The sequence below is a fragment of the Dryas octopetala genome, chromosome 5 (assembly GCF_963921425.1).
Source record: "Dryas octopetala chromosome 5, drDryOcto1.1, whole genome shotgun sequence".
Classification (NCBI taxonomy): domain Eukaryota; kingdom Viridiplantae; phylum Streptophyta; class Magnoliopsida; order Rosales; family Rosaceae; genus Dryas; species Dryas octopetala.
Genome location: NC_141370.1, coordinates 13,887,450 through 13,913,743, shown reverse-complemented (window position 1 = coordinate 13,913,743; position 26,294 = coordinate 13,887,450). Strand labels below are relative to the sequence as shown.

Genomic DNA, 26,294 nt, shown 5'->3' with positions numbered 1-26,294 from the left:
GAAACTTTAGGTCTGAAAACAAGCAATACGGAGCTCCCTTGCATTTATGCCAATATGTCTATATCAACATATCTACTTGTTGAACCATTATTTAGGTGCATTTATGCCAACATTAATGACAAGACAAAGAAAAGCAGGGTACTCGGTACATTAATTTCTTCATGCATACAGTGAGAAAACTGAGAGGTGTTCAAATTTCAAAAATGGTGTGAGCAATATCGATAATTATGAAACTAATAAACCTTTGTTTTTAATGGAAATCCAAGTAGTAAACTTAAATTATTTATTTATTATAATTTATTGTTAAGGGGGATGGAGATGGTGATGATGATGTCAGACATACTAGCTCTGGGAAGACAAACAAACCCCCCCACCTGCTTCTGACTGAATCTTCTGATTTAATAGTAAGTAATTGGGTTTTGATTGAATTTGAGTGAAGAGCAAACCTCCATCAATATACAAATGGTGGACTAATTGTTGTGAATTTGTGATGAGCCCTTTATTATTGCATTCACGTGGTTTGGTGACTAAACATTAGACAAAATGCACAAAAGAAGGATAGGGTAGCTTATTTGAGACAGACAATAAAATGCCAAACCATAAAGACCCAAAATTTTCAAAAAGAGAAGAAAATCACAACACACTGAGTTGGCGACAAAAGACTATGTGGGTCGCTGTGTTTTATTTGGGAAGATTGGTGCACCCCACTGCTAGAAATTCACATCTCTTTGATAGTATTAAGCTGTCTAAATTTCAGATCTCTCTCTCTCTCTCTCTCCCTCCCATAATGTACCTGTTATTAAACAATTGCAAGTGGGTTGAAGGGAGCACAAAAACCATGACAAACCATCCAAAAATGGCACCAAAACCCATGACTAGAACGGTAAGTTGAAGCATTAATGAGCACTAACCACAAGATTAGAAGAATATGATAATTCTATTATTATTGTTGTGCAATCCGTACACTAGGAAAATAAAAAAGGCAGGATGGAGTTGGTCAAATGTGTCTTGACCACATACACCTTCACTAACATTTATTGATATCACACTAAATCTGAAGACAACTGATCAACCAGAGCCTAGATGGATACGATGATATTCATCTAAAAGACTTCAGCTATCATTATTTATGCTGCCGCCACCGCTGGCCAGCATTCATACATGCATCTTCAAGATGCTAGCTACTTGTGGCTGCACAAACAAATATCATGGATCAATCAATATTGGGCAATGGGATTTATATCAAACACCACAAAGACACTAGCTTGTTGGATGATATAGCTAGCTACATATATTGGTGCTTATATGGTATAGACTGTATAGTTATGTGTAGTGTTTTAAATTGGTAATTTAACAATATAATATATTAAATTATGTGATTAACGAAAAATTTTCAATTGAAATTTGATGATACATACATAGCAAATACTCTATACAATATATAGTATCAATATTACTCATACAAGAATTTTCTAATGCAGGACGAGAGATGTCAGATGTGAGATTAATACAAGTTGTAAGAGATTGTTTGAACGTTGTTTTAACCACGAGCGTCCGAACACTCCCTCACATTTCATATTCATCTTAAGATTGAGCTCATTACCTGAGGCTGAGGCCACCGATTGTTGCTGGGTCGCTGTCTCTGTGGAGGGAATAACAACGCCAGGCCATGAGCGGCACATGCAGTGCTTGCCCTTATCGATGCTGGCGTAGAGAGTGGTCAAGTGTTTGCCACACCCACCCCAAGAGAACTTCCCACACTGTTTGCAATCCACCCTATAACACATCGTTTTTGGCAACTCTTAATTTCAACTCAAGCTTTGCGTGGATGGGGTATATATGGTTTGATACTTTGATGCTCGGCCTTCTCTCTTATCCAATTCCAGTTATATATATACTATCTCTGTCACTTGGATATCATCGACTTGTTTGTCCCAAATGCTACTGAATACTGATAGGTATGACACCTTTATTGTTGAAGCTATCGCTTATTGGCTTTGCATAGTGTAATTCACCTACTTTCTATTCCAAATTAAACAAATTAACCTCAGTACCTCACCCACTCTCTGTTGTAAATTAAACCAAGCTTACCCACTTGTCATTATTGATATCTCACCCACTAGTTGAAGAGTCAGACTTTTTGACCGATCTAGAAATTTTATCCCAAGGGGGTCATAATGTAAAACCCGACTGGAGGCGGCAAGTCGCAGGCGGGTAAGGCGGCGGTAGATGGTGCTGAGTAAGGGGTTAGGGTTTGAGAAAATTTGAATTGGGCATAAATGGTGAACACCCATCGGGCTCCTATTTGTTTCTTTACTCAATTTTTTTTTTTTTTAAAGTGAAAAAAGCCTCATAACCATTCAGACATTTCGTCGAACAAGTTGTGGGCGTACTTGCAGGTGGTCATTCCAGGCGGCCAACCTGGCGAGTTTGGCAAGGCTTTTCCAGCACCCCGTGGTGGATCCGTCCCTGGTCAGACGAAGCTTGCTTAGCGGCCGAAGGTGTTCTAGTTGAGAAAGTTAGATCTTTGTTGGCTCAAGTTAATCTCTTGGATTTTTTTTATCAACCAAGACAACGTAATAGAATCGATTGCTCCTTTTGTGTTGAAGGAGCATGAAATGTTCTTTTGGTTAGAGGATGACCTTGCAGGGCTTATAGATTCTATTCAGTCTAAGTATCATGTAATCGATCTTGATTCTAAATAAAATTAGTCTTTTCTTGTAAAAAAGCTCACCCTTAGAAATTAAACTAATTAAGCTCACCCACTTTCTGTTGTAAATTAAACCAAGCTCACCCACTTATGATTATTATTGTCTCGCCCACTGGTTGAAGAATCGGATAGAGCTTACTTGGAGGAAAGTGTTCTAGTTGAGAAGTTTAAATCTTTGTTTGCTTAAGCCAATTTCTAAGATTTTTGTATTTTTGTTATCTACCAAGAGAGTGTAATAGAATTATATGGGATGAGGTTCAATTCCTCAATGGTGCGTTTGGATGAAGTATTTTGAAATTACTAAGGAATTCACAAATAACGGAATTTAAAACGATGTGATTTAAAATTCTAGAATATGTAAATTCTCTTGTTTGGATAACATGTAAACATAATGGAGTTTAAACACGGAATTTATGGTAGTTTTAATTTTTGATACATTAATTCAAAAGAGTGATGGTGATGGTGGCAACAACAAAAATGATGTTTATGGTGAGTTGACCAAATTGATAGGGGTAATGGCCCACAAGCGGTAGAAGAAATGGTGGTGGCTAAAATTGGGGTGTTGGCGGTGGCGATGGCGGTGTTGGAAATGGCGGTGATGGTGGTGGCGTCGGTGACGGTGATGGTGGTGGTGGTGACGGTGATGGCGGTGGTGGCGATCTTGGTGTTGGTGTTGGTGGTGGTGGCGGCAGCGGCAGCGGGGGTGGTGGCGGGGGTGGTGGTGTTAGTGGTGGTGACGTTGGCAGCAGTGTCAACATGGTCGACACGATTTATTTTTCTTGTGTAAAAATTGGAATTTTGAAAATGACACCAATTTAGGTGGAATTTAAAGTTGGAATTTACAGTCTTCAAATTCCAAGTTTTTTTCCACCTAGAATTTACAAAATTCTGTATTTATTAACCCAAACAAAGAAATTAGAGCATGTAATTTCTTAAATACTGAGTTTTGTTTAAATTCCGAGTTTTTTTCCTCCATCCAAACACACCACAAATGTACCCATCAGTGTCTATTTATCTATCTCTTGACTCGAAATAGTGATCTTAGATTTACCTCGAGATTTCTGAGTGTAAAAACAAAGTTTTCTCATTTTGTTTCTTTCATCTCTCTTTGTTTATTTATTTAGATGTGTGTTAAGATCATATTGTTTGGCTTGATTTGAATTGGGTTTCTGCATCTGCTATTGGTATTGTCAACTGTGTTGGATTATTTTGGGGTTTCTACACTCTGCTATTCCTTTCAAAATAATAATACCCATATTTTATTGGCTACAGCCAATGCATTTGTCAGGAATTTCCGCACACTTTTACAATGTGTCTTATTAATCAAGATGCTTTTGTAGTTTAGTGCTCTAGCTAGGCTTAATTAATTATATATTATTGTAATTGGTGATGCAATTGTTGGGTTCACCCTCTACTTAAGTGGAGGTCCTAGGAATCCCAATTAGCACATGAAAAACATGACTAGTGACTCATGCATGGAGTGGAGTTATTTCCAATACATGATGCATTCATGAATGAATTGGCTTTTAATTTTAATATGTTAGTGCTTATCGTGGATGGTTCATGTATGGAATTAATTCTGAGCAACTGTGAAATGGACCCACGAACCATCAGGTCTGTCTAACATGATCACCAGCTACTGTGTTCATAAACATTGTCAAAATTTAATAATAACGGTTTTATATTTTTTTGTTAATGCCTGGCCGAAGGCTAGAACAACAAAACTACACTTTCTAGTTTATACACTCTGAATATATCGGGCCTCATCAGGCCCGTCACACCATCAAAAAGAAAGGTACGGGCTTTAGAGGAAAGGACAGCCCAAATCCAGGGTGAGCCCATGATCAGCAAGACAGTCAGCTACACACACTACTACTACTACTACTACTACACTAGCATGACCACTCTAGACTAGAGGGTTGTATATATATAAAGGTATCTTGCAAATTATGCATAAACATGGCCAGTGAGGCGTCCATGATCTCAATATTTCAGTACTAAGATTTATTACCATACAAAAATCTACTAGTTTGCACCACTAAAATCTTGAATCCAACAGAGATATCTCAAAACCTTACCACAACCCACAACCTTCATGACGCATTCCCCTCACCCTTATCTTGTGATGAATCCAAAGCAGGTTTCTTCTCTGGGCTTGATTCTGCCGTGCCTGAGTTCATCAACACTCGCTTGACTCCTCTTCCTACCACACCGAGATGTGTGACTCCAGAAGATCCATTCGTATGAGCAGTGGAAACAGTTGGGGAGTCAAAACCTGCATTGCTGTTAGCAGTGCCCATCTGTGAGGAGCGCAGCACTGCTGAAGATGATGAACTCTTCTCAGTGCCTTTTCCCTTGGCAGCCGCCATTCCCAGAATCTCAGCAAGAATTGATTTTGGGTTTGAGGCCAGTTGTTGCAGATCTTCAAGCTACAGACTCAAAAAGGCACAACTCAGAAAAATAAAAACATGATTGTTTATGTTTTTGTTTTAAAACAAAAAAAGTTAGATTACCTTCTTTTCCAGCTCACCAGACAGTCCAGTCAGTGTTTCAATGTCTGCCTGTTTATCTGTCACAGTGTTATCAGACTCGGTCACATTTGAGGACTGCTGGACACCCTGATCCAATTCAGAAGCAGATGATGATGCTGTTGATCCTGAGAAACTCTTTGATTCATTCATAAGCCGCTGCACCCGAGACTTGCAAATTGATATAGCCTTCTGGCAATATGGAATCGCTTCCTCAGGCTTAGAGCCGATCTCTAGGCACAAACATATTCGGAAATTTCTGAATTTTCCAGTTAAGGACACGGGTTCTGACCGAAGGGGAATGGGGAAAATTAAAATGTCATGAGAAAAAAAGGGGGGGGGGGGGGGGGTGGAGTACCTCTTATTAGTAACTATTATGAACCGAAAGACCAACTGACCAAATAAATATATTAAACAGATCATTTATTAAAAAAAAAAAATTGAAAGGGAGGATTTCAGCTATCCAAACAAAGCATTTCAAAGATTTCAATCTTGAATAGGATACAGCTCAGCTACACGTCGACTGTCAGGCTCAACCAACTGCTCCAAAATGGATAATGCTTTCTGGTAGTCACTGAGAGAAGTTTCAAAGTCCTCTACAGGGAGCAACAATTTAAGCCCAATAAAATGCTTTCAGAATCAAAATACATGCACCAAAATAATTAGATGGAAGTTCAAAAACCTCTACACCTAAGGAAAGATATGCAGATCTCAATTCAAAAATAATGAGTACATAGCAGACCTCTTTCCAATGCAACTTCTGCCAAAGCTGATAATATGTCTACCTTCTTCAATGTGTCACCCGAGTGTTTTTCGACAATTGCTCTAGCAACATCTAGCATTTTCCATGCCAAATCAAGGTCAGTTTCATCTTCATCTGCTTCAGCCAGATCCTCAACATCACTATCCTCATCATCTTCATCCTGGTCTTTTCCACTGGTAACTGCCTCAAAAAGGAAATGAGCAACGGTTAATAACGCAGATGATAACTACAATGATAAAAGAAAATCCAGAATATGCAGACCCGGGTGCGGTAAATGAAATGCTTTAAACTTATAGTTCAATTGGTATTTTAAATGAAGTCATTTTCAACGTCTTACCCATCATTTTTGGGACATAAAAAATCATCTTACTCTATGCAATCTTAGTATATATAAATTTATGTCCCTTGTATCCTTTTCAAGTCCTACTATATTTTTTCAGGTAATTGACCTTATTCTAAACTTGTGTTTTTGTGTGTGTATGAGAGAGCCCTGTATTTCTCAGTATCTTGCAAAGAAATAGACTGTCAAATAAGTTAAACACACAACCTGAATTTCTAAAACATTGATTATATGATACTACAATTTATTGAATATCTAAATTAGAGGACATGCACACACACATGATAGAAGTTGACATTTCTTCAGCTGCACAGGTGCAGAACATTGTCTCTTTTCAGATTATCATATCTGAATTAAAGTAGGATGGTGTACTCATGATGTGTTCCTTAACATAATGCATAATTCATTTATATTTTTCCAATGGATCTGAGGTGGCACAGAGGAGCAGACTCTATGCAAGCAGCTATGGTTCCATCAGGCAGAGGTAGACACTCTCTGATGCATGTTCAACAGTTGTAGAAAAAACATTGTCTACAGGAAGACATGACTAGAATATCATTGGTTTATATATTTATATAAAACCGATGCATATCAAATGCATATAATGTGAAATAATTTTGAAAGAAATGATTGAGTGCCAACACAAAGTTCATGAAAAGATTTTATTTATTATTTAAGATGATTTATGATCAATGACCATCACAAGTGACATACCACCATCATCCGCTGCTCCTTCCTGATGACTAAAACTTTCATCCACTTCAGCATTACTTGAAACAGAAGCTGTGGAAGATTCACCATTTACAACATTCTTAGCAGATCCAACCTTAGCAGACTCTTGTTGAGCTTCACCCTCCTTCTTGGGTACACAAACCAATGGATTAGCATCCTCTTGAGCTTTGTAAAGCAGTGCACATCCGTACAAATAGTATGCATCGACACACTGGGGAGCAAGTTCACCATAATGTGCAACCCTGGATTTATTGACATAATTATAATACTTAGCATCTGTAAAGTGTTTCTAAAGAAGAGGAGTACCTAATAGAGAAGCATATAGGTCATCTGATAATGACAAAATGGAGATCAAATGAGAGTAGTAATGATGGAAAACATACGAAATCCAATACACATTAGCTACTCAGAAGCATCACCAGTACATGCAACAATATTAGAAAGGTTAATAAATTGGTACTCTACGAAATTCATGATGTGGCACCTAAATTGTTCTCTCAATGTGGCTCACCGGCACAATACCAGTTTCCAAAATATGCAAATTACTGTGCCTGTATGTTTTCTTAATTAAATCAAGAACTATTAATTCAAAAGACATTTTATACTACTTCCATCAAGCATATTTCATACTAATTTCACCATCAGGAATCCCTACAGAGTCCAATTCAACCCAAGGAAATGGAAGCGCAAACAAAATCAGTAAATTATCTGCAGTTAGGATTCATGTTCTACTTTTAATAAAATGCCAATAAAAGGGTTTGGCTAAGAAAATTCCAGGAAACATAAACCAAAGAATATATATTACACCATCAGCAAAACCCCACCAGTATTCTCTGCTTAATTATACACACCCACATACAGACACCAAAAATGAAAAATAACGTCCAGAGGGCCCAATTTCTAAGCAACCAAACAGAAGATAAAAATAAAACAAGCAAGAAAAAGCATGAAACAAAAAACCCTAACCTGATTTCCAAGGAACGGCTGAAGTACTCGGTGGCCTCGCCGAAATCAGAGTCTTCAAGTGCCTTGGAGCCCTTCTCCATCAACTCGTCGGCCAACTCCAGCGACTTCTTCTCGTCGAGGTCTCCACCGGAACTGACAGCTGAAGCTTCCGCGACGTTGTGGCCATTGTTGCAGGTGGACTCGGTGCCTCCTCCCTGAGCTATCTCTATGGTGGCCTCGTTGGACGTCTGAGTCTCCAGCGCGTTCTGGGTAAGGGTTTCGCCCACTGATGCCGACGCTTCCTCCGCCATGGCTTCAAAATCAAAACCCGCTTTTTTCTGGCGGAAAAATGGACATAGAAACCCCAATTTATAGAGGGAAAATGAAAATGAGCCCCTGGTTTTTTGTCTTTAGCTAACCCCGAAACGTTTCGTCTTGTTTCAAACACTATATAGGGGTATATTGGTCATTTACTAGGTCCGTTTAAAATAAAATAAAGCAAATTTTGTTTTCAACACTAATGGCTCGTTTGGTACTATTTCTTAAAAAAAGCTTGGTAACGTTTTTATTAAAAACACTTATGCTCAAAAGCACATATAAAGTTTTATAAAAAATATAATGCTTAATGCAAAAGCACTTGGAAGCGCTGCATGTAGGGTTGAGCACAAACTCGACTGACCTGCCAAATCGACAACTCAAACCTACTCAAGTAGGGCCCATGTCACACCGGAAGAAACTGGCCCATATACTCGGCTCGGCTGTGCTCAAAATTTGTTGGGTAGGTTTTAGTTGGGCTTTCTTCCACCCATTAACTTGTAGGCTCGCCTGACTCCTCACTCTCTTAAGTATTCTCTCTTTTCTCCTCTCAGTCCTCACAAACTCACTGTGATGAGTGACCTCATCTTCTTCTACTCTCTCCTCTCTCCTCTCTCTGATATGCTATATCCTCTCTCTGATCTGCTTTCTCCTCTTTTCGATCTCCTTTCTTCTCGCGTACACGCCTCGCTGATCTCAACTTTTCCTCTTTCCTCCTTTTCTCGTGTGCATCTCTTCTCTTTGATCACCACCTTCACCTCACTGGAAACACAACCCGAAACCAAAATGTTGTAACTTGCAACCCGACCACATCCTAAACTAAGCCGATCAACAAGATTGCAGACAGTTAAGGGCTATGACACTCTAACTCGTAACCCTCGGGGCAATTGGCGATTTAGGTCCTAACTCGACTGATGCCCACCCCTACTCCATGAGGAAGCACTTTATAGTTGCTTCTCAAAAAATCAATTAAAAACACTTTTATAACTCAAAAATACTTTTATTTATTCCTGTAAAATGCTACCAAAATCGTTTTTTATAGTTCTTAAAGCAGTGGCAAATGAGCCTTAATTATCACTAGTGTCACACTTTGTTTCCTAAATTTTATTTTGTCTTTCTTTAACCCTTAAACCATTTTTGTGTTAGTTATCTTATTATTATTATTTTTTTATCTCATTTGTTGATGGGACTTATAAATTGCAAATTTTAGAAGAGTATTTTTGCCAATACAAATTTGCAAAAATAAAAAAGTCCAAATGCAATAATGAGAGACATAAATCTATAAGTAAGATAGGTGAAAAACTTAACCAAGTTGATTAAAAATTGGAGCCAAGTGACACACAAATTATCAATAATACTAAGGGCCAGTTTGGTATTGCTGTGAGAAAAAATAGTTGTGAAGTAAAGTCAGCTGTAAAGTAAAGCAGTTGAGTGTTTGGTAAACTATGTTTTCAAAAGTGCTATGAGTGTAAAAAACAGTATCAAAGTATTTGATAAATGTTAATATAAAAATGTTGTGACTGTGTATAATTACTAAAATGGACATGATGCTGAAAGTGCATTTCACTTATTTGTTTGGTAAAAATAAAATGTGTTGTTTACTTGTTTTTGAAATTTTTTTACTACAAATTTTTATTAGCATTAATTTCTAAGAACAACATTATTAAATAAGAATGCCTATTATTTTTTTAGGTATATTATAATTTTAATCGTATAAATAAAATATCATAATTAATTATCACAATATAAAATATAACTAACAATGAACATATTTTTTAATTTAAAATAGACAAATAAAAATTAGAGAAATCAATGAGGATATTATGGGTAAAATAAAATATTCATTATTGTTGTGAGTCACTGCAGCTTTCAAAAGCACCTAGAAACCTGCTTTCTGTTTTTGCCGTGGAGAGTTGAGAATTGTGGGAAAAAGTAGTTTTTTATTTTTTTACCAAACACCAAAATTGCTGTAGGTGATTGAGAATTGTCATCCACAACAGCTTTTGGGTCCTCCACCGCAATCCCAAACGGGGCCTAACCCGTTGAGGTATATTTCTCTCTCATATTTTTACATGCACACACTTACAAGACAAATGATCCAAGAGAAAAATCATTATGCAAAATGATATTTCTTTCTTTATTTTTTTTTTTGGGGTAAGAAATTAGTTAACTAACCATTTTTTACATGAAGAAAAAGACCAATATAGCCTACTCAGGATCAAAAGTATAGATTGCTAGGCCGGGCCATAACTGTGCCATAGCCTGATCAAGCCCATCCAAGCCCACTAGAAAGCCTAAGTATATTTTGTAGCCCACAAGACTCAGCCCACCTCAACCCCACGTTCCAAGTTCTAAGCCCAAGTCCACATCCCCTAATGCTCGTTTGATACTCCTCCCCCTTCCCTTGTCCCCCTGTTAGCTTCTGACCTCTTGGGTGTAGGCAGCGCCAGAGCTCTAGCTAGTTAGGTTGTCTCTTCTTCTTGGGCGTTAAGGCTACCATGTAACTAGGGGTGGGCATTTACTACCGAAACCGAACTCATACCATACCGTACCGTGTCAATGTTATACCGAAAAATAATACCGATTATATACCGTACCGATACCGTACCGTACCGAGTCTAAATCGGTATGGTATAGGTATGAAACTTTCAATACCGTGAAATACCGTACCGTACCGATATATTTTTAATTTAATTATTTAATATATATTTCATTATCATGCTTTCTATACTTAGGTCTGAGTTGCTCTTGTGTTTTATAGTTTTAATCTTCCTTTTGTCATTGTTGTAGTTTCTTTGGCATTGATATATATATATATATATATATAGAATGGTGTGTGATTTATGATCAGTTGTTTTCTTTTCTAATTTTGTGTTTACACTGGTTGATGATGAATTAGGTTATAATTATATATGTGCTTAATTAGTCGTTTGATGGTTAATTAAGGATCAATACCATCAGTCATAGTTCACAACAGAAATGAAAGGAACGTACAAGTTGGGTTTTGTTTTATCTTTTGGTTGGGAAAAAGTTTTTTTTTTTTTTTTTGTTAAATATTGTTTTTTGACCAAAAAAAAAAGTTTAAAATGTTGGTATATACCGAAACCATACCGAACCATACCGAATTCATAGAACACTGGTATGGTATGGTACCAGTTTTAAAAATGTCTATACCGTACCGATACCGTACCGAATAAAAATTTCGGTATGGTATCGGTATGGAGCTCATACCGTACCATACCATACTGTGCCCTCCCCTACATGTAACCAAAAAAAAAAAAAAACCTTCTATAGAACAGTCCTATACGTCCAATGTATTTATCAAATTAGGTGATGAGAGAGAAACACATAAACATATAAGATGGTTCAATTAAAGTTTTTCTCCTAATACCATAGCTCACCCCAATTCTATAGTTTGGCTTCTCCACTACCCTATCTTGACAATCATGCCAAAACGGTATAAAAAATGATAAATAATTTCAGAATTCTTTTATAAGCATGAAAAAAGAGCATACATGCAAGCAAAAGGTGAGTAACTGAATTGTAAGAATTCAATATATAGGTGATTCTCAATTCAATGGCTCACATTTTTCGTGCTTATATATGTATGCTCATATTTTTTATACATATAAGAGAATTCCTCTTTATTTCGCAGTAAATCCCATATTATATAAGTATCAATTTTCTGTTCTGATATAACTACATTGCACATATATCAAAGGATCTCGAACTTGCCAAGAGTTTGGCAAGGCCAAGCTCACTCTTTCTTCAAGACTTGTCTAAGACGAAGAAATTCTCCAACGAGGGATATGGGTCGGTTACACGAGTTTATGTGGTTTGCATCGAAGACTTGACAATACCAGTGGAATACCAGAGATGGATGATTGAAAACGGCAGCGTTTCAAATGTAGCGGAGATTGAGGGTGCTGATCATATGCCAATGTTTTCAAAACCCCAAGAGCTTTGCAATTCTCTTCTGGATATAGTACATAAGTACACTTAATTGTCTTTAATTAGCTGGGTTTTTAGCACTTTTTTTATTTTCTCAACTAATGAAGCAGATCAACAATAGCATGGTGGGCTAAGGGCTCACCCTAATTAAAAAATTAATGCTGTGCTTTATGCTAAAGAAGAGGGTGATCTAAAGCCCCATCCTGTAATGAATATTGTGAGTGAGCCACATTTTATTGAGTCACTTTGAACAATATGAATTCTTGCGATTTTCAAATTACAATTTATGACCAGTTGCTAAGGATAAATGCACTTGACCCTTGGTTTCAATTTTTTATTTTTAAGTTTATTTGTGAAAATTATAATTAATTATTATTCTTAAAAAAATATGTGAAAATTATTAGATAAATTACTCTAAAGTCTATTTTTCAGCCCTTAATGATAAACAAATTTATCTAAAAAGTTGCAATGATAATTAAGTCCACTTTGTACAAATAAAGCCCATGTTATATCTGCTTTCATGTTTTTTTTTTTTTTTTTTTTTTAAACTTGGCAAATTGCAATTATAAATTCAAATAGTTACTATCGCACAGTGCCAATTAGTAACACTATAACACAGGTGTTTTATGCAATTCGAATAGTTACTGTCGCACAGTGGCAATTGCCGAGCGCTCGGTGAATGATACTGAGTACTCGGTGAAGGTGCCGAGTGCTCGGCTCATTAAAGTGAACCAGCTTGTCACTGTGTGTTTTGCAGGTGGGCTGGGTTTTTTCGTTTTGTACTTAAAAAAAAAAAAAAACCCAAAATTATTCATTAATCTAATTATGTTGAAGTGAGATTTATAACTCTACTAGTTAAAAAAGTATTTATGCTTTGTCGATGTCCAAAATAAACAAGTGTGAGCGCAAGTCAAGAAACAAAAAAAAGAATGCATGTTTGTGGATAAATCCACATGGATTCAATGGCCAAACACAGACCAACACGTGGCACACCAGGTCCCATTTTTGCTCAGACTCTTTGATGGTCAACTTGGTCAGACCCAGCCATCTGTGTCATCATCTTAGCTCAGCAAATGCCAACAACATGTACATCTGAGATCGGCTCTTATCTCCGGGTTACCCATATCCGATCCGAACCGACATTGGGATCCACTAGGAATTCGAGAGATCATCTTTTTCGGACACCATCAGTTCGGCTCGGATCTGGAGATCATCTTTCTCCAGTCACATCTCAACCATTGGTTCGGCTCAGCCCGGCCCAATGACCGATCACGATCAGACGTGCTTCGACAATCTTGTCACCACCGGATCACCTCGACCATTGGTTCGGCTCGGCCCGACCCAATGACCGATCACGATCAGACGTGCTTCGACAATCTTGTCACCACCTGATCACCTCAACCATTGGTTCGGCTCGGCCCGGCCCAATGACCGATCACGATCAGACGTGCTTCGACAATCTTGTCACCACCGGATCACCTCGACCATTGGTTCAGCTCGGCCCGGCCCAATGACCGATCACGATCAGACGTGCTTCGACAATCTTGTCACCACCTGATCACCTCAACCATTGGTTCGGCTCGGCCCGGCCCAATGACCGATCACGATCAGACGTGCTTCGACAATCTTGTCACCACCTGATCACCTCTGTGAGACCCAAAATTTTCCAAATTTATTTTGGAATTTTTCTTTAATTTCTAGAATTTTTCTAGAAATTGTTGGGCGGAAAATCGTATTTTTCACCTTAAGCTTTAATTGTTTGACCAACTTTGACTAGAGTTTTGACCCAAGTTAGACCTTTAAAAGGTGGTACTTTTACTCACGAACCCAACGGAGCAAGTCTCGTATTATTCCGAGTCCGGGAGATTATTTTATGAATTTCCCAAAATTTCATTTTTAAAAGCATTTTATCTTAGTTGTGGAGCTTGAAATTTTTGAAATTTTTCTAAAGGGCAAATTGGTAATTTGACCTCATAGTTAATTAGTACTAGTCGATACGAGTCCGTAGTATTTTTCGGGGTATTTTTCTGAGTCCCGAGCTATTTTTAATTAATTTTTGAAGTTGGGGAATATAGGAAAAAGAAAATAAAATAGGAAATCACCAGATCGCGCCACGTGGCACGATCTGGAGCGTCCATCGCTGCATGGCAGCAAGATCTGATGGCTGCATGTGCAGCCAAGTGTCAAAGCCTTCGCCACGTGTCAATTTCTCATTGGTCAAAGTTATGACGGTTGACTTGAGTCAACCCGGTCAACTCGGATGAGTCAACCGAGTTGACTCACTCACCCTCCCTATAAATAGCAGCGCACCCCCCAGCTGATTTTCATCCCATTTCAGCCGCACGCTTCCCAAGAGAGAGCTTCTCTCTCCTCTCTCCTCCTTTCTCTCTCTTCTTCAATCTTGTTTTGAGTTTATCTTGAGTTCTGGAGCTCCGATCGACGATCCGATTTCGCCTACGCGATCGTGGCGACGAGCTCTTCAATTCTAGTAGTGTGAAGGCTATGTTTTGGTGAAGTTTTAAAAAAAATCATTTCTGAGCTCCATAGGTAATTTCTTGATCCCTGTCGAATTTCTGCTAAAATTTTGTTAAATAAATCTCTTGTTAATTAGGCTATTTTAATCTTATTATTTAGCAAGTCTAGTAGTACCGAGACTCTGCTCGTGGGAAGTCTTCAACAGGTATACCTTTAACCCAGCTTATTTAATTTGCTGTTGTTTAAGTGGTGGTTATAGACGAAACACCGTTTAACTGTTGTTATTAAATGAACTTAATAAATATTGAGGCCATATCAGTGGTAACCAAATAACGTGATGACTAAGGTCAGTCCATGAGCATACAAGCGTTGGGTACTGAGCCAGAGCTCCCTCAGTTTCCCCATGCACTGACCTGGTCACGTTGTAAGGTTCATATCTGATCAACCTCCTCGACAATAAATTAAAATAAACTTAGAAACTACACGGTCTGACATGACTGTCTGCCTCGGGGAGCAGGGTCATGCCGGATCAAGAATTTAGAGAAGCCTAGCAAGTTACGCTAGTGCCAAACCTCTAAATTTTACCTGGTCTTAACAGACAAGGCCGAGAGTACGTTTAGTACGTTCCTAATAGCTGTCGTCGGATTCGGATCTCCAGTTTCCCAACAGGTACAAGTGGGACCCAGACACAGGAAAGGGATCAGGCAAGGGACACACTTTGGTAAAGCAGGTAGGGGGAAGGTACCATATCCCGGTTATTGGATTTCCTGCCTATTTTCGTACTATATGTATATGAAAATGTCTTTCACAGAGAATGTGCATGATTTTTGTATGGCATATTTGTGTGATTTTCTGTGTGATACCTTGGACGACCTGAGAGTAACGGGCATGTGTTGTGACCTTGGGTTTCGATCCCCTAAACCTCCGGAGGGGTAAGTACGGACTGGTTAGTCGAATGTCCTTCTGGGGAGGCTAACCAATGTGGTATTACCAGGTAAATGGATACTCTCACCACAGTATCGAGGTGGTGGTTGAATTTCCGATACTGGCGGTTGGCCTGTATGTGATCGGTCGCAGGTATGTTTCTGAACTATGTCACGTGACAGGAAGAATTTTCACTGAAAAAGATGTATGAGCATGCAAAGGCTTTACTCACTGATTATTGGCATAATTATCTTTATCATTACTGGCTTTGGTTACAATATTATTGATATTGATACCCTGTTTTTGGGTGTGCATTGCTTTTAAACTGTTTTCCTTGAAATCCTATATTTTCGAGTATTGCTTCAAACCTAACCAGGATTTTCCCTCGAGGGGAAGCGATGAACGTATGTGACGCTTACCCCCTACTGTACTCTTGTGAGTGCAGATAATCCAGTTGTTGGAGACCAAGATTGAGGTCGTGGGTGTGGCACTTGCAGCTTGTCAGTTTCAGTCTTGCTATCTGGTTTAGATCCTTTCTTTGGATCCGTGGTGGTGTTTCTCTTTCATCCTCGTAGGTGGCATATCCCAATGGCTATCCATGAGTCCAATTTGTTGCACCACTTTGTTGAAGACTGAATCACTCTGGCGTGGGTTGGACTATCCTGACATATCTGTTTATCTACTGTTTTTTTATGTAGCATTAGGGTTAGTGTATTTGAAACATATAACCCTCACGGGTTGGTACTCTTTACTGTTATTTATAATATGAGGCATTTTCAGTAATTTCTTCCGTTGTATTTTTACTACTCTGATCCAACCCGGGTTCTTAAAAAAAAAGGGCTTAACTCGTTTTAGAGAGCTTGGGAATATAATACTCGGGGTAAGGGGTATTATAGTCTCAAGATCTTTAAGACGGGTGCCGCTGTGGTGTTCCCAGTTTCGGGGCGTCACAACCTCGACCATTGGTTCGGCTCGGCCCGGCCCAATGACCGATCACGATCAGACGTGCTTCGACAATCTTGTCACCACCTGATCATCTCAACCATTGGTTCGGCTCGGCCCGGACCAATGACCGATCACGATCAGACGTGCTTCGACAATCTTGTCACCACCTGATCATCTCAACCATTGGTTCGGCTCGGCCCGGACCAATGACCGATCACGATCAGACGTGTTTCGACAATCTTGTCAGCACCTGATGATCTCAACCATTGGTTCGGCTCGGCCCGGCCCAATGACCGATCACGATCAGATGTGCTTCGACAATCTTGTCACCACCTGATCATCTCAACCATTGGTTCGGCTCGGCCCGGACCAATGACCGATCACGATCAGACGTGCTTCGACAATCTTGTCACCACCTGATCATCTCAACCATTGGTTCGGCTCGGCCCGGACCAATGACCGATCACGATCAGACGTGCTTCGACAATCTTGTCACCACCTGATCATCTCAACCATTGGTTCGGCTCGGCCCGGACCAATGACCGATCACGATCAGACGTGCTTCGACAATCTTGTCAGCACCTGATCATCTCAACCATTGGTTCGGCTCGGCCCGGCCCAATGACCGATCACGATCAGACGTGCTTCGACAATCTTGTCACCACCTGATCATCTCAACCATTGGTTCGGCTCGGCCCGGACCAATGACCGATCACGATCTGACGTGGATCTCCACATCACCACATCAACTCAGTCCATTCCATTCCCAGTTCGGATCGGCTCGGCTTTGGTGATCGTCATCTCAGAACCTAGTTGCGGCCGGATTTCACTTGTGAGGATCACTGCACTACCTACCTAATCGGCTTGGCCGACTTGTCTAAATCCGATCCGATCACACATGGGTTTCACGTTTACACGTGAGGACATGTGTTCGGATCGGCTCGGCCTCCCACCGCCATCCTAAAGAAGATCACGTTGGGACGAACCGCCATACTCAAGTGCACCTGACGTGACTCTTTGACAGATAAGACATTCCAGCTCACAGCCATGACTATTGGGGCATTCCACCTGATCTTCCATCCTTGCATTCAATGCAGCATTGAATGCAAAGGAGGTGAGTAGCTGTGCATGCTACTAGTTATGACCGAACGCGTGGATCTCTCTCAGCCACTCAATCACATGCAGGTAACTTACTCTCCACACCTTCCCTTGTCTATATAAACCAACTTATATGCACAAAGCCAGGATCCCCACCCATCCAGCCATCACAAAGCAAACACTTGCACAAACTTTGGCTTACCAAAAACACACTTGGACTTGCTGAGAATAAACCCAGAACATTTGCCTTGTTCTTCCCATTCTCCCAAGTTCATCACATGTTCTTCCTCACTTCCATTCAAACACCATCAAACACACATCACTGACTTCATCATCGGAGCGTGTTTGGCTGGTACCACACCGGTCCATCTCCTTTGATCTTGTGTTTGTCTACAGGAAGATCACATCATCATCATCCAGCAGGACTTTGGATCAGCCAGGTCACTACCCCTAAGTTGTTGTAACTTTCTTACGGAAATTTGCATCAACAATGCATATGCAAGTTAGTCAAGAAAATAATGTGCAAGTTGGTCAAGAAAACAATGTACAAGAGTGAAGCGGATATGAATCATCCGCTTGTTTTTTCTCTGCTTATTTTCATTAATCTTAACCGTGTATTATAAATTAAAGTATGTATGAAAAAAACAAAATAGATTCATCATATTTTCCAAGATGGCCAAATAAGAATTGCACAACCCAAAATTCTAGTTCTAACAGAAAGTGCACATATATATACTTTGGCCATCTTTGTATACAGCCTAAAGTACTAGTCCACACCTAAGAGAGAAAAAGGCACAAGTCACCAGAACCCACACTGAGTCACAAGAGCAAATGACATCATCTAAGGACCAGAAGCATTTTGTTCTAGTGCATGGGGCAGGCCATGGGGCTTGGTGTTGGTACAAGGTCAAGCCAAGGCTGGAGTCTGCTGGCCACAAGGTCACAGTGCTGAACCTTGCAGCTTCAGGCATCAACATGAAGGCCATACAAGATGTGCACTCACTGTCTGAGTACTCTGAGCCTCTGTTGGAGTTGATGGGGTCACTTGGTCCCAAAGAAAGGGTTGGCCTTGTAGAACATAGCCTTGGGGGCATGAACTTGGCCCTTGCCATGGACAAGTTCCCTGAGAACATTTCTGTTGCTGTTTTCTTGACTGCCTTTTTGCCAGACACCACACACCAGCCATCATTTGTTATGGACCAGGTATTGTCTCACTAAGAAACTCTTTTATAAATATCTACTTCTATATATACGACATGTTATGTTGACAATTTGTGAACTATGATGCACAGTTAGATAATTGAAATTGAAATTGATTTCAAAACTTTGGTTGGTCTTCTTCTATGTGAAAAGATGCAAAAGACCCCACAGACGGATGGTTGGACACTCAGTTTGCACAATTTGGAAGCGCAGAACAACCCTTAACATCAATATTCTTCGGTGAGTTCGGTCCAAGTACTTATCATCAAATCTCTATCAACTCAGCCCCATTGAGGTCTCATTCACTCTCAACAATTGCCTAAGGTCTCAAGCTTAGCTAAGGAAATGGATGCTATGTTTTATGCTAGAGAAAGGGTGATCCAAGGCCCCACCTATAATAAATTCCAGTGTACATTTTATGCCAATGGTTAGGAAAATAATTTTGCTCACCATTGGCATAACACTAATTTGCTTAAAATATTAATTTGGTCTTTCTATTTTCAATGTGAATCCTTTGTATTTAAATTTATATCAGTTACTCGTTAGTTTCACCATTGAGCAAAGCCGTCAATCTTATGGCCTTCCTGGCACATTTCATAAAAGAACTTAATTGCACTCTCCCCATCAACCAATCTCGAATAACCCATGATCATCTCAGTCCAAAGAACAACATCCTTCTCTGAAATGGAATAGAAGACCTTTTGAGCGTCATTAGTTTCACCACTTTTGAAATACATAGACACTAGTGTAGTTCCAACAAAAACACTCTTCTCGAATCCTGTTTTTGTGACTTGGGCATGAAGAGGTTTACCATAGTCAGAAATTAGGTATGCGCCTGTGGAGGATATGATAGCTGCAAAAGTATACTCATCTGGTGTAAGATGAGACATTTTCTTCAACCGGACAAACAAATCCATGGCCTTCTCTCCATCCCCGTTTTCTGAATACCCAGAAATCATTGTGTTCCATGAAACCAAATCTGTGTTGCACATTCCGCTAAACACACTAAATGCTGCTTGGATATCACCGGAATTGCAATACATGTCAAGCAGGGAATTCTGCAAAGCTAAATCAGCTAGTGTGCTTGAAACTATGACTCGGGTGTGGATGAGTTTCCCCAGATAAAAATGTCTTAATCTGCTACACATTCAAAACCATTGAATACGTAAATTGAGTAGGAACAATTCCAGTCCTCAACATGCCATCAAAGAGCAAAAGCCCTTCCTTGATCTCATCATTCTTCAAATTCCCAAAAATCATAGAATTCCAAGTGACAACATCTTTATTAACAATCCCCCCAAAAACTCTCCTCGCGGAGTCCAAATCCCCACAGTTGGAGTACATCCCAAGTAGAGAGGTCTGAATACATAAATCATTCATGAATCCAAATTTCACCACTTGGGATGAATCAAAGAGCCAATCAACCAATCCTCAAGCGTACAAGACGCCTGTAGTAAGCTTGTGAAAGTCAAACAGTTTGGCCTAAGACACTCAACCCCCATTTGGTTAAGCACTTCAAATGCCAAAAGTGCACTGTATGAATCTCGGGAATAGGCTGCAATGAGCGCATTGAAAGAAACAAGATTTCTGTGAGGCATTTTGTCGAACACCATCCGGGAGTCCCCGAGTGAACCGCATCGTGCATACATGGACAGGATAATGTTGCACAGATACGGTGTCCGCGAGCCGACAGTGATGGTGTTTAGGAGGAGAGCGTGTAGTTGACGCGCTTGTTTCAGTGAGGTTATGGAGGCGCATTTTTGTATGAGAGCTGCTAAGAAAGAGGTTTCATAAACGGTGTCATATAAGAGTTAAGACTAACGGCTTTTCCTTTTTTATTTTTACCCGCCAAAAAGTGAATGGTTTCGTTAGTAGCACAAATTGCAATATATCAGCCTTAAAAAACGCACCGTTTCGCCCTCTCTGGACTCTCAGTTTTGAAGCTGAAGAGAAAAGCTCTCTTTTTTCCTCGCAGATTGAAAATGTGCAGTGAAACGAAGCTCTCGCGGCTCTACCGTCTGATCGATGACTCTCTCCGTCCGTACACTGTAAGTTCCGTCGTACTCCTCCATATATACGGTGTCGTTTCCTCGATTGTTTCGGCACCTCAATCCTCTTTTGCTTTGCAGGAACACGATGTCGTTTTGGTCTCCAAGGAGAAAGAACTTCTGGTCACGCTCTCTCAGGTTCTCTATCGCACTTCACCACTTTACACAATCCTCTTTGTCTTCATTTACATCATATAATCCATAATTTCAATCACTTGCAGGTTCTTCGACAAGTCAAGCTCTGGACCCAAGCACTCGATTCCGACTCCGATAATGTCAGTCTCTCTCTCTCTCTCTCTCTCTCTCTCTCTCTCTCTCTCTCTCTCTAAGCTGCAAATTGGACTTTCTGTAGCGATAAAACTCCGCAAAGGTGTAAACTTTTAAGTGTTATCTTAATCTTGTCATCAGGGCGTGGTGGTAGGATTAGATTGTGAGAGTGATTGCATGTGTCTGAGAAAAATCGTAACTCACTTGGTAAGTTCAATTTTTTCCAATTTTTTTTTTTTTTTAAATGAATCATATATTTTTCGTATCACAATCTATGTAAGCTTCAAATGTTGTTGCTTTTTCAACAGATAGTCTTGCTAACTATGGAGAGTCAATATGTCAAGCATCTGGCGTGCAATGTTCTAGTTTCTGTCTGCGAATTCATGGCCGCTTTGGTATGTTACAATTTCACTGCCTCAGAGAATGTAATTATATATTGCATATTTGGAAATTTACTAGTATTTTCTGCTTCATTGTCTTAGCTATATGTGTTTTATAGGGAAGCAACTGGGATGTCTTTATCCATTTATTGTGTGTTTGTATGGATTTGGCGATCACTGTGGCGATTTCATGTCTATCATCACCTTTGACAACTGGAGCTGATGATCTTCGATCTGGTTCATCGAGTTTAGTTCTTGTGTTAAGACCTAAGATGGAAAATGCTGACTGGTCTGTAGCGGCTGGTGTTGTTCGGGTTTTACGTGATATACGGAAATATTTGAAGTCGGAGAATGATGATGAACTTGTTGAAGTGTTCTTTGATTTTGTCAATTCTTGTCTTTCGACTGTGCCTTGGAATTTACATGAGATTCATGTTGGTCCAAATGCTGATGCTCAGAAAAGCTCCGGTGCAGATGTTTTATTTTGAAGATCCTTGTTTCTAGGAAATTTAATTCAGTTTCTCTGTTCCGTGGTTGAGCAAAGTGGTTCTGTGGAAGCTGCAGGTGGATCTGTAGACAAGCATCATCCAATTTTTGCTACAATCATCAACCTTGTGCCCAAGCTTTTATGTTGGTGCCTTGGTGAGCAAGCAGATTGTGTTAACTATAACAAGTGCATCTCTCAATACTTTAGACACAAGTTATTGGTATGAACTTACCTGAGTCTTTTATTTGTTAATATGGGAACTCCAATTTTCCTGGGATAAAGGCCTAATTGAGTTACTTTCTACCTACTATTTTCCTGGGTAAAGACCTGATTGAGTTACTACTACCTACTATTTTCCTGGTAAAGGCCTAATTGAGTTGGGTTGATGCTAGTGGAGATTTGTTTCTTCTTTTGGAAAAATATCTCTTATAAAAATTTTCCTTTGTATTTCTGTTATGAGAATTTTATATGTTCTCCATCTTGATAGTTTTGCAATGATGTTTACATAAATCTAAAAAAAAAAAACAAGGTTCTTAACTAGTTTTGACAACAATTAGTTGGGAATGTGAACTATTTGTGAATATCTATTAAATTATCTACCATAGAATTTGATTGCTGGTACATTGTGCAAAACATATTCTGCAGGTGCTAATGATCAGGCTCATTTCCCAAGGTCCGGAATGCCCAATTCTTGTTTCATGGTTGCAACTTATCCATAATTACTTTGGAGAGATATTGCGGCAACCCATTACTCTTGAGTATAATCATGATGATTGTCTGGAAGGCTCTCCATTTCTATCCAGTGTTTCTGATGCAGAAGTAAATAGTCTGTGTTCCCGACATCTGCAAAGACAGGCTGTTTTCCTTTTACTGAGGTGTTCTTTTAGTTTGATTAGCTCAAAAGGAGGCACTAACAAGAAATGCCCTTGTGCACATTGGAACTTATGCTTGACCTCTGACTCAAATGCAGAGCTGCAGTGTTGTGGAAGAAAGAAAGGTCTGGTGGAGCTCTATAAGTGGCTTCAAGGGCATCTTCCAACTGATATGTTGGTGGACCATGAAATGTATTTTGAAATATGTGTTGACTTTGCCAAATCCTTCCTCCAACTATATATCAAAGAGGTATATGTATATCTCCCTTTCTCATTAGATGTTACTTATTTTTTAATTTGTGATATCTGTGTATCCTACTTTGTAGCATATTTGGCTTATTTCTGTTGCATTGGAGGATTGCGTAATATGTTTCAGTGTACTCAAAATTTCATTATTATTCTTCTTGATTTTACTTTGTGTATTTTCTTTTCCCCCGTCTTTTATTTACTCATTTGGCGTGAAACAAATAGGGTAAAATAAAATAAATGGGTCTGATGATCATCCACTTATATGTTATTTATTGGATTCGTTTAGCGTGCAATCCTTGGATACTTTTAGCATGCAGTGTTTTTGCAGTATGTGCGTTCATCTGGGTAGTAGAAGGAACTTGAGAAATCCAGTGAAGAAATATGGGAGCGTCTAGATCATGCAGATTATTAAATTAGCGATTTGCTGATTTTTTTAGAACCTAAAACTAAAAGACTATTCTTTTTGTTTTATTTGAAGAATGAGTAGTTTTTTTTTGGGCCAAACATATGCATGTAAATACCTGTAAACTTTATGCACATATAGTTCAGGGTGTTGAATCAGAGACCTTTGGTTACTGATCCCAGGGTCTCAAACAACTACTCTGCCTGTGCGGGGGTTGAAGAGACAATGAGTAGTTAAGGCTTTTAGGGCTCAAACAGTCCCCTCTTTCGATTGATGGGTATGAACCAGAGATGTCTATTGATCAATTCTAGTGGAGTATGTGCCCACCTCTCACCCTTCTTTCTTTTCCTTCTATGGGGGTGCCCAACCAGTTATCTTAGCTGATTTTAATTATGTTCATCATCTTGTCCATCAAGTTTGCATACTAAATTATGTAGTATTGTGTTTTTTTCTTCTTTGCCACATTATTTACAGTTTTTTGTTAGACCTATGTCCTCATTTCTTTGCTCATTCTTGATTTGTAGGATGATGTATTATTCAAAGTGCTCTTGCAATTGCTTTGTGCACCTTTTTCCGCAGAGGAACAGTAAGTAACAAAAATCCTTGCTTTTCCATTCTTGTAAAATGTATTATCACAAATTCCTCTTAACAAATTTTTGGGTTCAATATAGGTTTGGAAAGGAAAAGGGAGCATTTCAGGATTCAAAGGGCAATATGCTTTTTCGTGTCTCAGATCTTTTCAATCCTGTAGTTTTATTCCATCTATTCTTCTAGAGGCAAGATCCTCATATTACATACCCCCATTTGCACCTCGGCATGTTTCCTACTTGTTAATTTGAAATAAATAGTATTCAGTATAAAAGGAATCATTGACATTATCTTCTTTTTTCACCTATTTGCAGTTAAGCTATGACCATCAGGTGCTTCTTGATTACCTTATTTCAAAAGATACCGGAACCAGATGTGCAGAATATCTTTTAAGGTCAAAATTCTAGTCCCCCTTCTATTAACTTATGAAAGCTAAATTGCAGTTCGCTACTTTGTGCTTGTTTCAACCCTTAAGCTTTTCTGCTGTTCACTATTGATTGTTACCCAGGATAAGCTTTTATTGTTGTATTGGTTAATCATGAATAAAAGAAAAATGGTGAACTAAACTATAAAGCATTTTTGATAAAAATAAAATAAAAAACCTACAAGGCATGAACCCTGTGCTTTAAATGACCTCTTTACTAACAAGCAAAACAGAAGGGAAAGAAAAAAAAATTCAGTTGACCCAGGAAAGTTGCATTTGAATGCAACTCATTGTATCTTTGACTTGCTTCGTAATGTCCTTAATCCATTCTTTGTCATAGGTGCTTGCGTAAAGTGTGTGATTCATGGAGCTTATTTGTGGAATTTTCAGTGGGTGGACAAGCTACAAATCAATCGTCTTTCAAGAAAAGAAAAGTTTCATCTGATGGCTCGAGCGGAGAGGATTCTTTTGCGCCAGCGAAAAATCATGGAGTTCTCACATTTCTTGAAGATGAATCTGACGAAGAAAATAAAGGTGGCTGCAAGCAAACTCAAAATGCAGGACAGTATTTCAAGGAAGCCAAAGTGTGCTTACTTTCATTGAAAATTTCGATTGAAAGTCTTGATCTAAAGAATCTGTTTCCCTACAATCCTAATGTTCTTCTGAACCGGTGTGTCTCCTTGAAATGAGTTCCAATATGCAAACTATTGATTACTCTTACTATGGAGTTTAATTTTATTTTAAATTCAGATAACATTTTGCTTTCGCTTTTACTTTCATTCATTCCTTGTGAACTTGACTTGCCCAAACTGAAATACTTGCTCTTTACTTGCAGCTTAACAAGATTTCAGGAACTCTGTTTTGAGGACAAGAAATAAACTTCTCCAAGAATGGAGAAACTTATTGTTTGCACTTCCAGCATGAACTTTTGCGGAGCATCATTTATTCCTTTGAAGTTGAAGCAATTAAATGAGATCCTGCCAACCAGTGAGGCCTAGTCTTTAGAGGTGTTATGTGAAGATGTTACAAGGCAACTGTGACAGAGTCAGACAGACGATGCTGGAAAGAGTGCTTTTGGATCCCCATGACTCTATGGGGCCATATATGGAGATTCTGTTAGAAGAGGTGATTGCACTTTTGGATTAACGTTGTGCAGTGAATAAGCAGATGAACAAGCCTCGTTAGGTAATTTAGATTATCTGTATATAATTGTTAATGTTGATTTCTTTTTTTCCTAAGAAGGGAGGGGAAGAAATTCATTTTGTAGCACAGTTAAAAGCCTGCATCTAAGATTAGAATTACCAGGTGATTTGAATTATAATAGATTCTCAAGGTATCAAATGTGAATGCCAATCACACTACATGGGAAGCTTGATGTGAAAAGTATTCTACAATATTTTGTCACTGATTGGGCCTTGGTAAGGGAAGAATACATAGAAAAAGGCATCTATTGGGGTATAATAATTCTGTATCCATGAGATGTATTGTGTAGATTAGAGGCATGACATGAACGTTTAGTCTGGAGTTTTGCGGTGAAATGATGCAAAATAAAAGGAGTCATTTCTGAAAAAGGAACCATAAAACCTCAAAGACGTGGGGCTGAGGTAGGTTGGAGCCTGGAATGAGGACAAAATTTTAGAGTGAGCTTTA

The 26,294-nt window shown here is 39.1% G+C and overlaps 2 protein-coding genes and 2 pseudogenes across 5 annotated transcripts; 2 read left to right on the top strand and 2 right to left on the bottom strand.

Annotated features, from left to right (window-relative positions):
- Positions 1 to 4,603: 4,603 nt before the first annotated feature.
- On the bottom strand, positions 4,604 to 8,378 carry LOC147284568 (Tetratricopeptide repeat (TPR)-like superfamily protein). The gene is made up of 6 exons (XM_086242965.1): positions 8,040 to 8,378; positions 7,056 to 7,315; positions 5,981 to 6,181; positions 5,744 to 5,834; positions 5,224 to 5,497; positions 4,604 to 5,139 (listed from the first exon to the last, which is right to left on the bottom strand). The coding sequence occupies exons 1-6, from the start codon at positions 8,327 to 8,329 to the stop codon at positions 4,804 to 4,806; spliced, it is 1,452 nt and encodes a 483-aa protein (XP_086099091.1). The 5' UTR covers positions 8,330 to 8,378; the 3' UTR covers positions 4,604 to 4,803.
- A 6,253-nt stretch (positions 8,379 to 14,631) lies between these two features.
- LOC147284567 (putative inactive methylesterase 20) lies at positions 14,632 to 19,302 on the top strand. 3 transcript variants are annotated; one of them, XR_015122268.1, is made up of 4 exons: positions 14,632 to 14,831; positions 14,919 to 14,964; positions 15,418 to 15,489; positions 16,129 to 16,614. XR_015122268.1 is itself a non-coding variant. In XM_086242972.1 (4 exons), exons 3-4 carry the CDS (start codon positions 18,558 to 18,560, stop codon positions 19,149 to 19,151), a joined length of 444 nt encoding a protein of 147 aa, XP_086099098.1. In that variant the 5' UTR covers positions 14,632 to 14,831; positions 14,919 to 14,964; positions 18,484 to 18,557; the 3' UTR covers positions 19,152 to 19,302. The 3 variants fall into 3 exon arrangements, 1 of the variants encoding a protein (XP_086099098.1); XM_086242972.1 differs by lacking the exons at positions 15,418 to 15,489; positions 16,129 to 16,614 and adding exons at positions 18,484 to 18,929; positions 19,080 to 19,302; XR_015122267.1 differs by having other exon boundaries at positions 15,418 to 16,614.
- A 172-nt stretch (positions 19,303 to 19,474) lies between these two features.
- On the bottom strand, positions 19,475 to 20,575 carry LOC147284566 (pentatricopeptide repeat-containing protein At3g50420 pseudogene; annotated as a pseudogene).
- A 300-nt stretch (positions 20,576 to 20,875) lies between these two features.
- Positions 20,876 to 25,991, top strand: LOC147284565 (uncharacterized; annotated as a pseudogene). The gene is made up of 12 exons (XR_015122269.1): positions 20,876 to 20,974; positions 21,056 to 21,112; positions 21,196 to 21,249; positions 21,383 to 21,448; positions 21,550 to 21,636; positions 21,741 to 22,328; positions 22,754 to 23,230; positions 24,157 to 24,218; positions 24,304 to 24,402; positions 24,528 to 24,614; positions 24,985 to 25,314; positions 25,480 to 25,991. The product of XR_015122269.1 is annotated as an uncharacterized LOC147284565 (transcript).
- Positions 25,992 to 26,294: the final 303 nt, after the last annotated feature.

Bases quoted from the DNA above. Each gene is read 5' to 3' on its own strand.
- LOC147284568 (XM_086242965.1), bottom strand. From the start codon at position 8,329: ATGGCGGAGGAAGCGTCGGCATCAGTGGGCGAAACCCTTACCCAGAAC. The intron at 5,835-5,980 runs GTCTGCTATGTA...TGCTCCCTGTAG, and splicing joins AGAAGTTGCATTGGAAAGAG to AGGACTTTGAAACTTCTCTC. The intron at 5,140-5,223 runs GTAATCTAACTT...TTGAGTCTGTAG, and splicing joins CTGGTGAGCTGGAAAAGAAG to CTTGAAGATCTGCAACAACT.
- LOC147284567 (XM_086242972.1), top strand. From the start codon at position 18,558: ATGACATCATCTAAGGACCAGAAGCATTTTGTTCTAGTGCATGGGGCA. The intron at 18,930-19,079 runs GTATTGTCTCAC...CTATGTGAAAAG, and splicing joins CATCATTTGTTATGGACCAG to ATGCAAAAGACCCCACAGAC.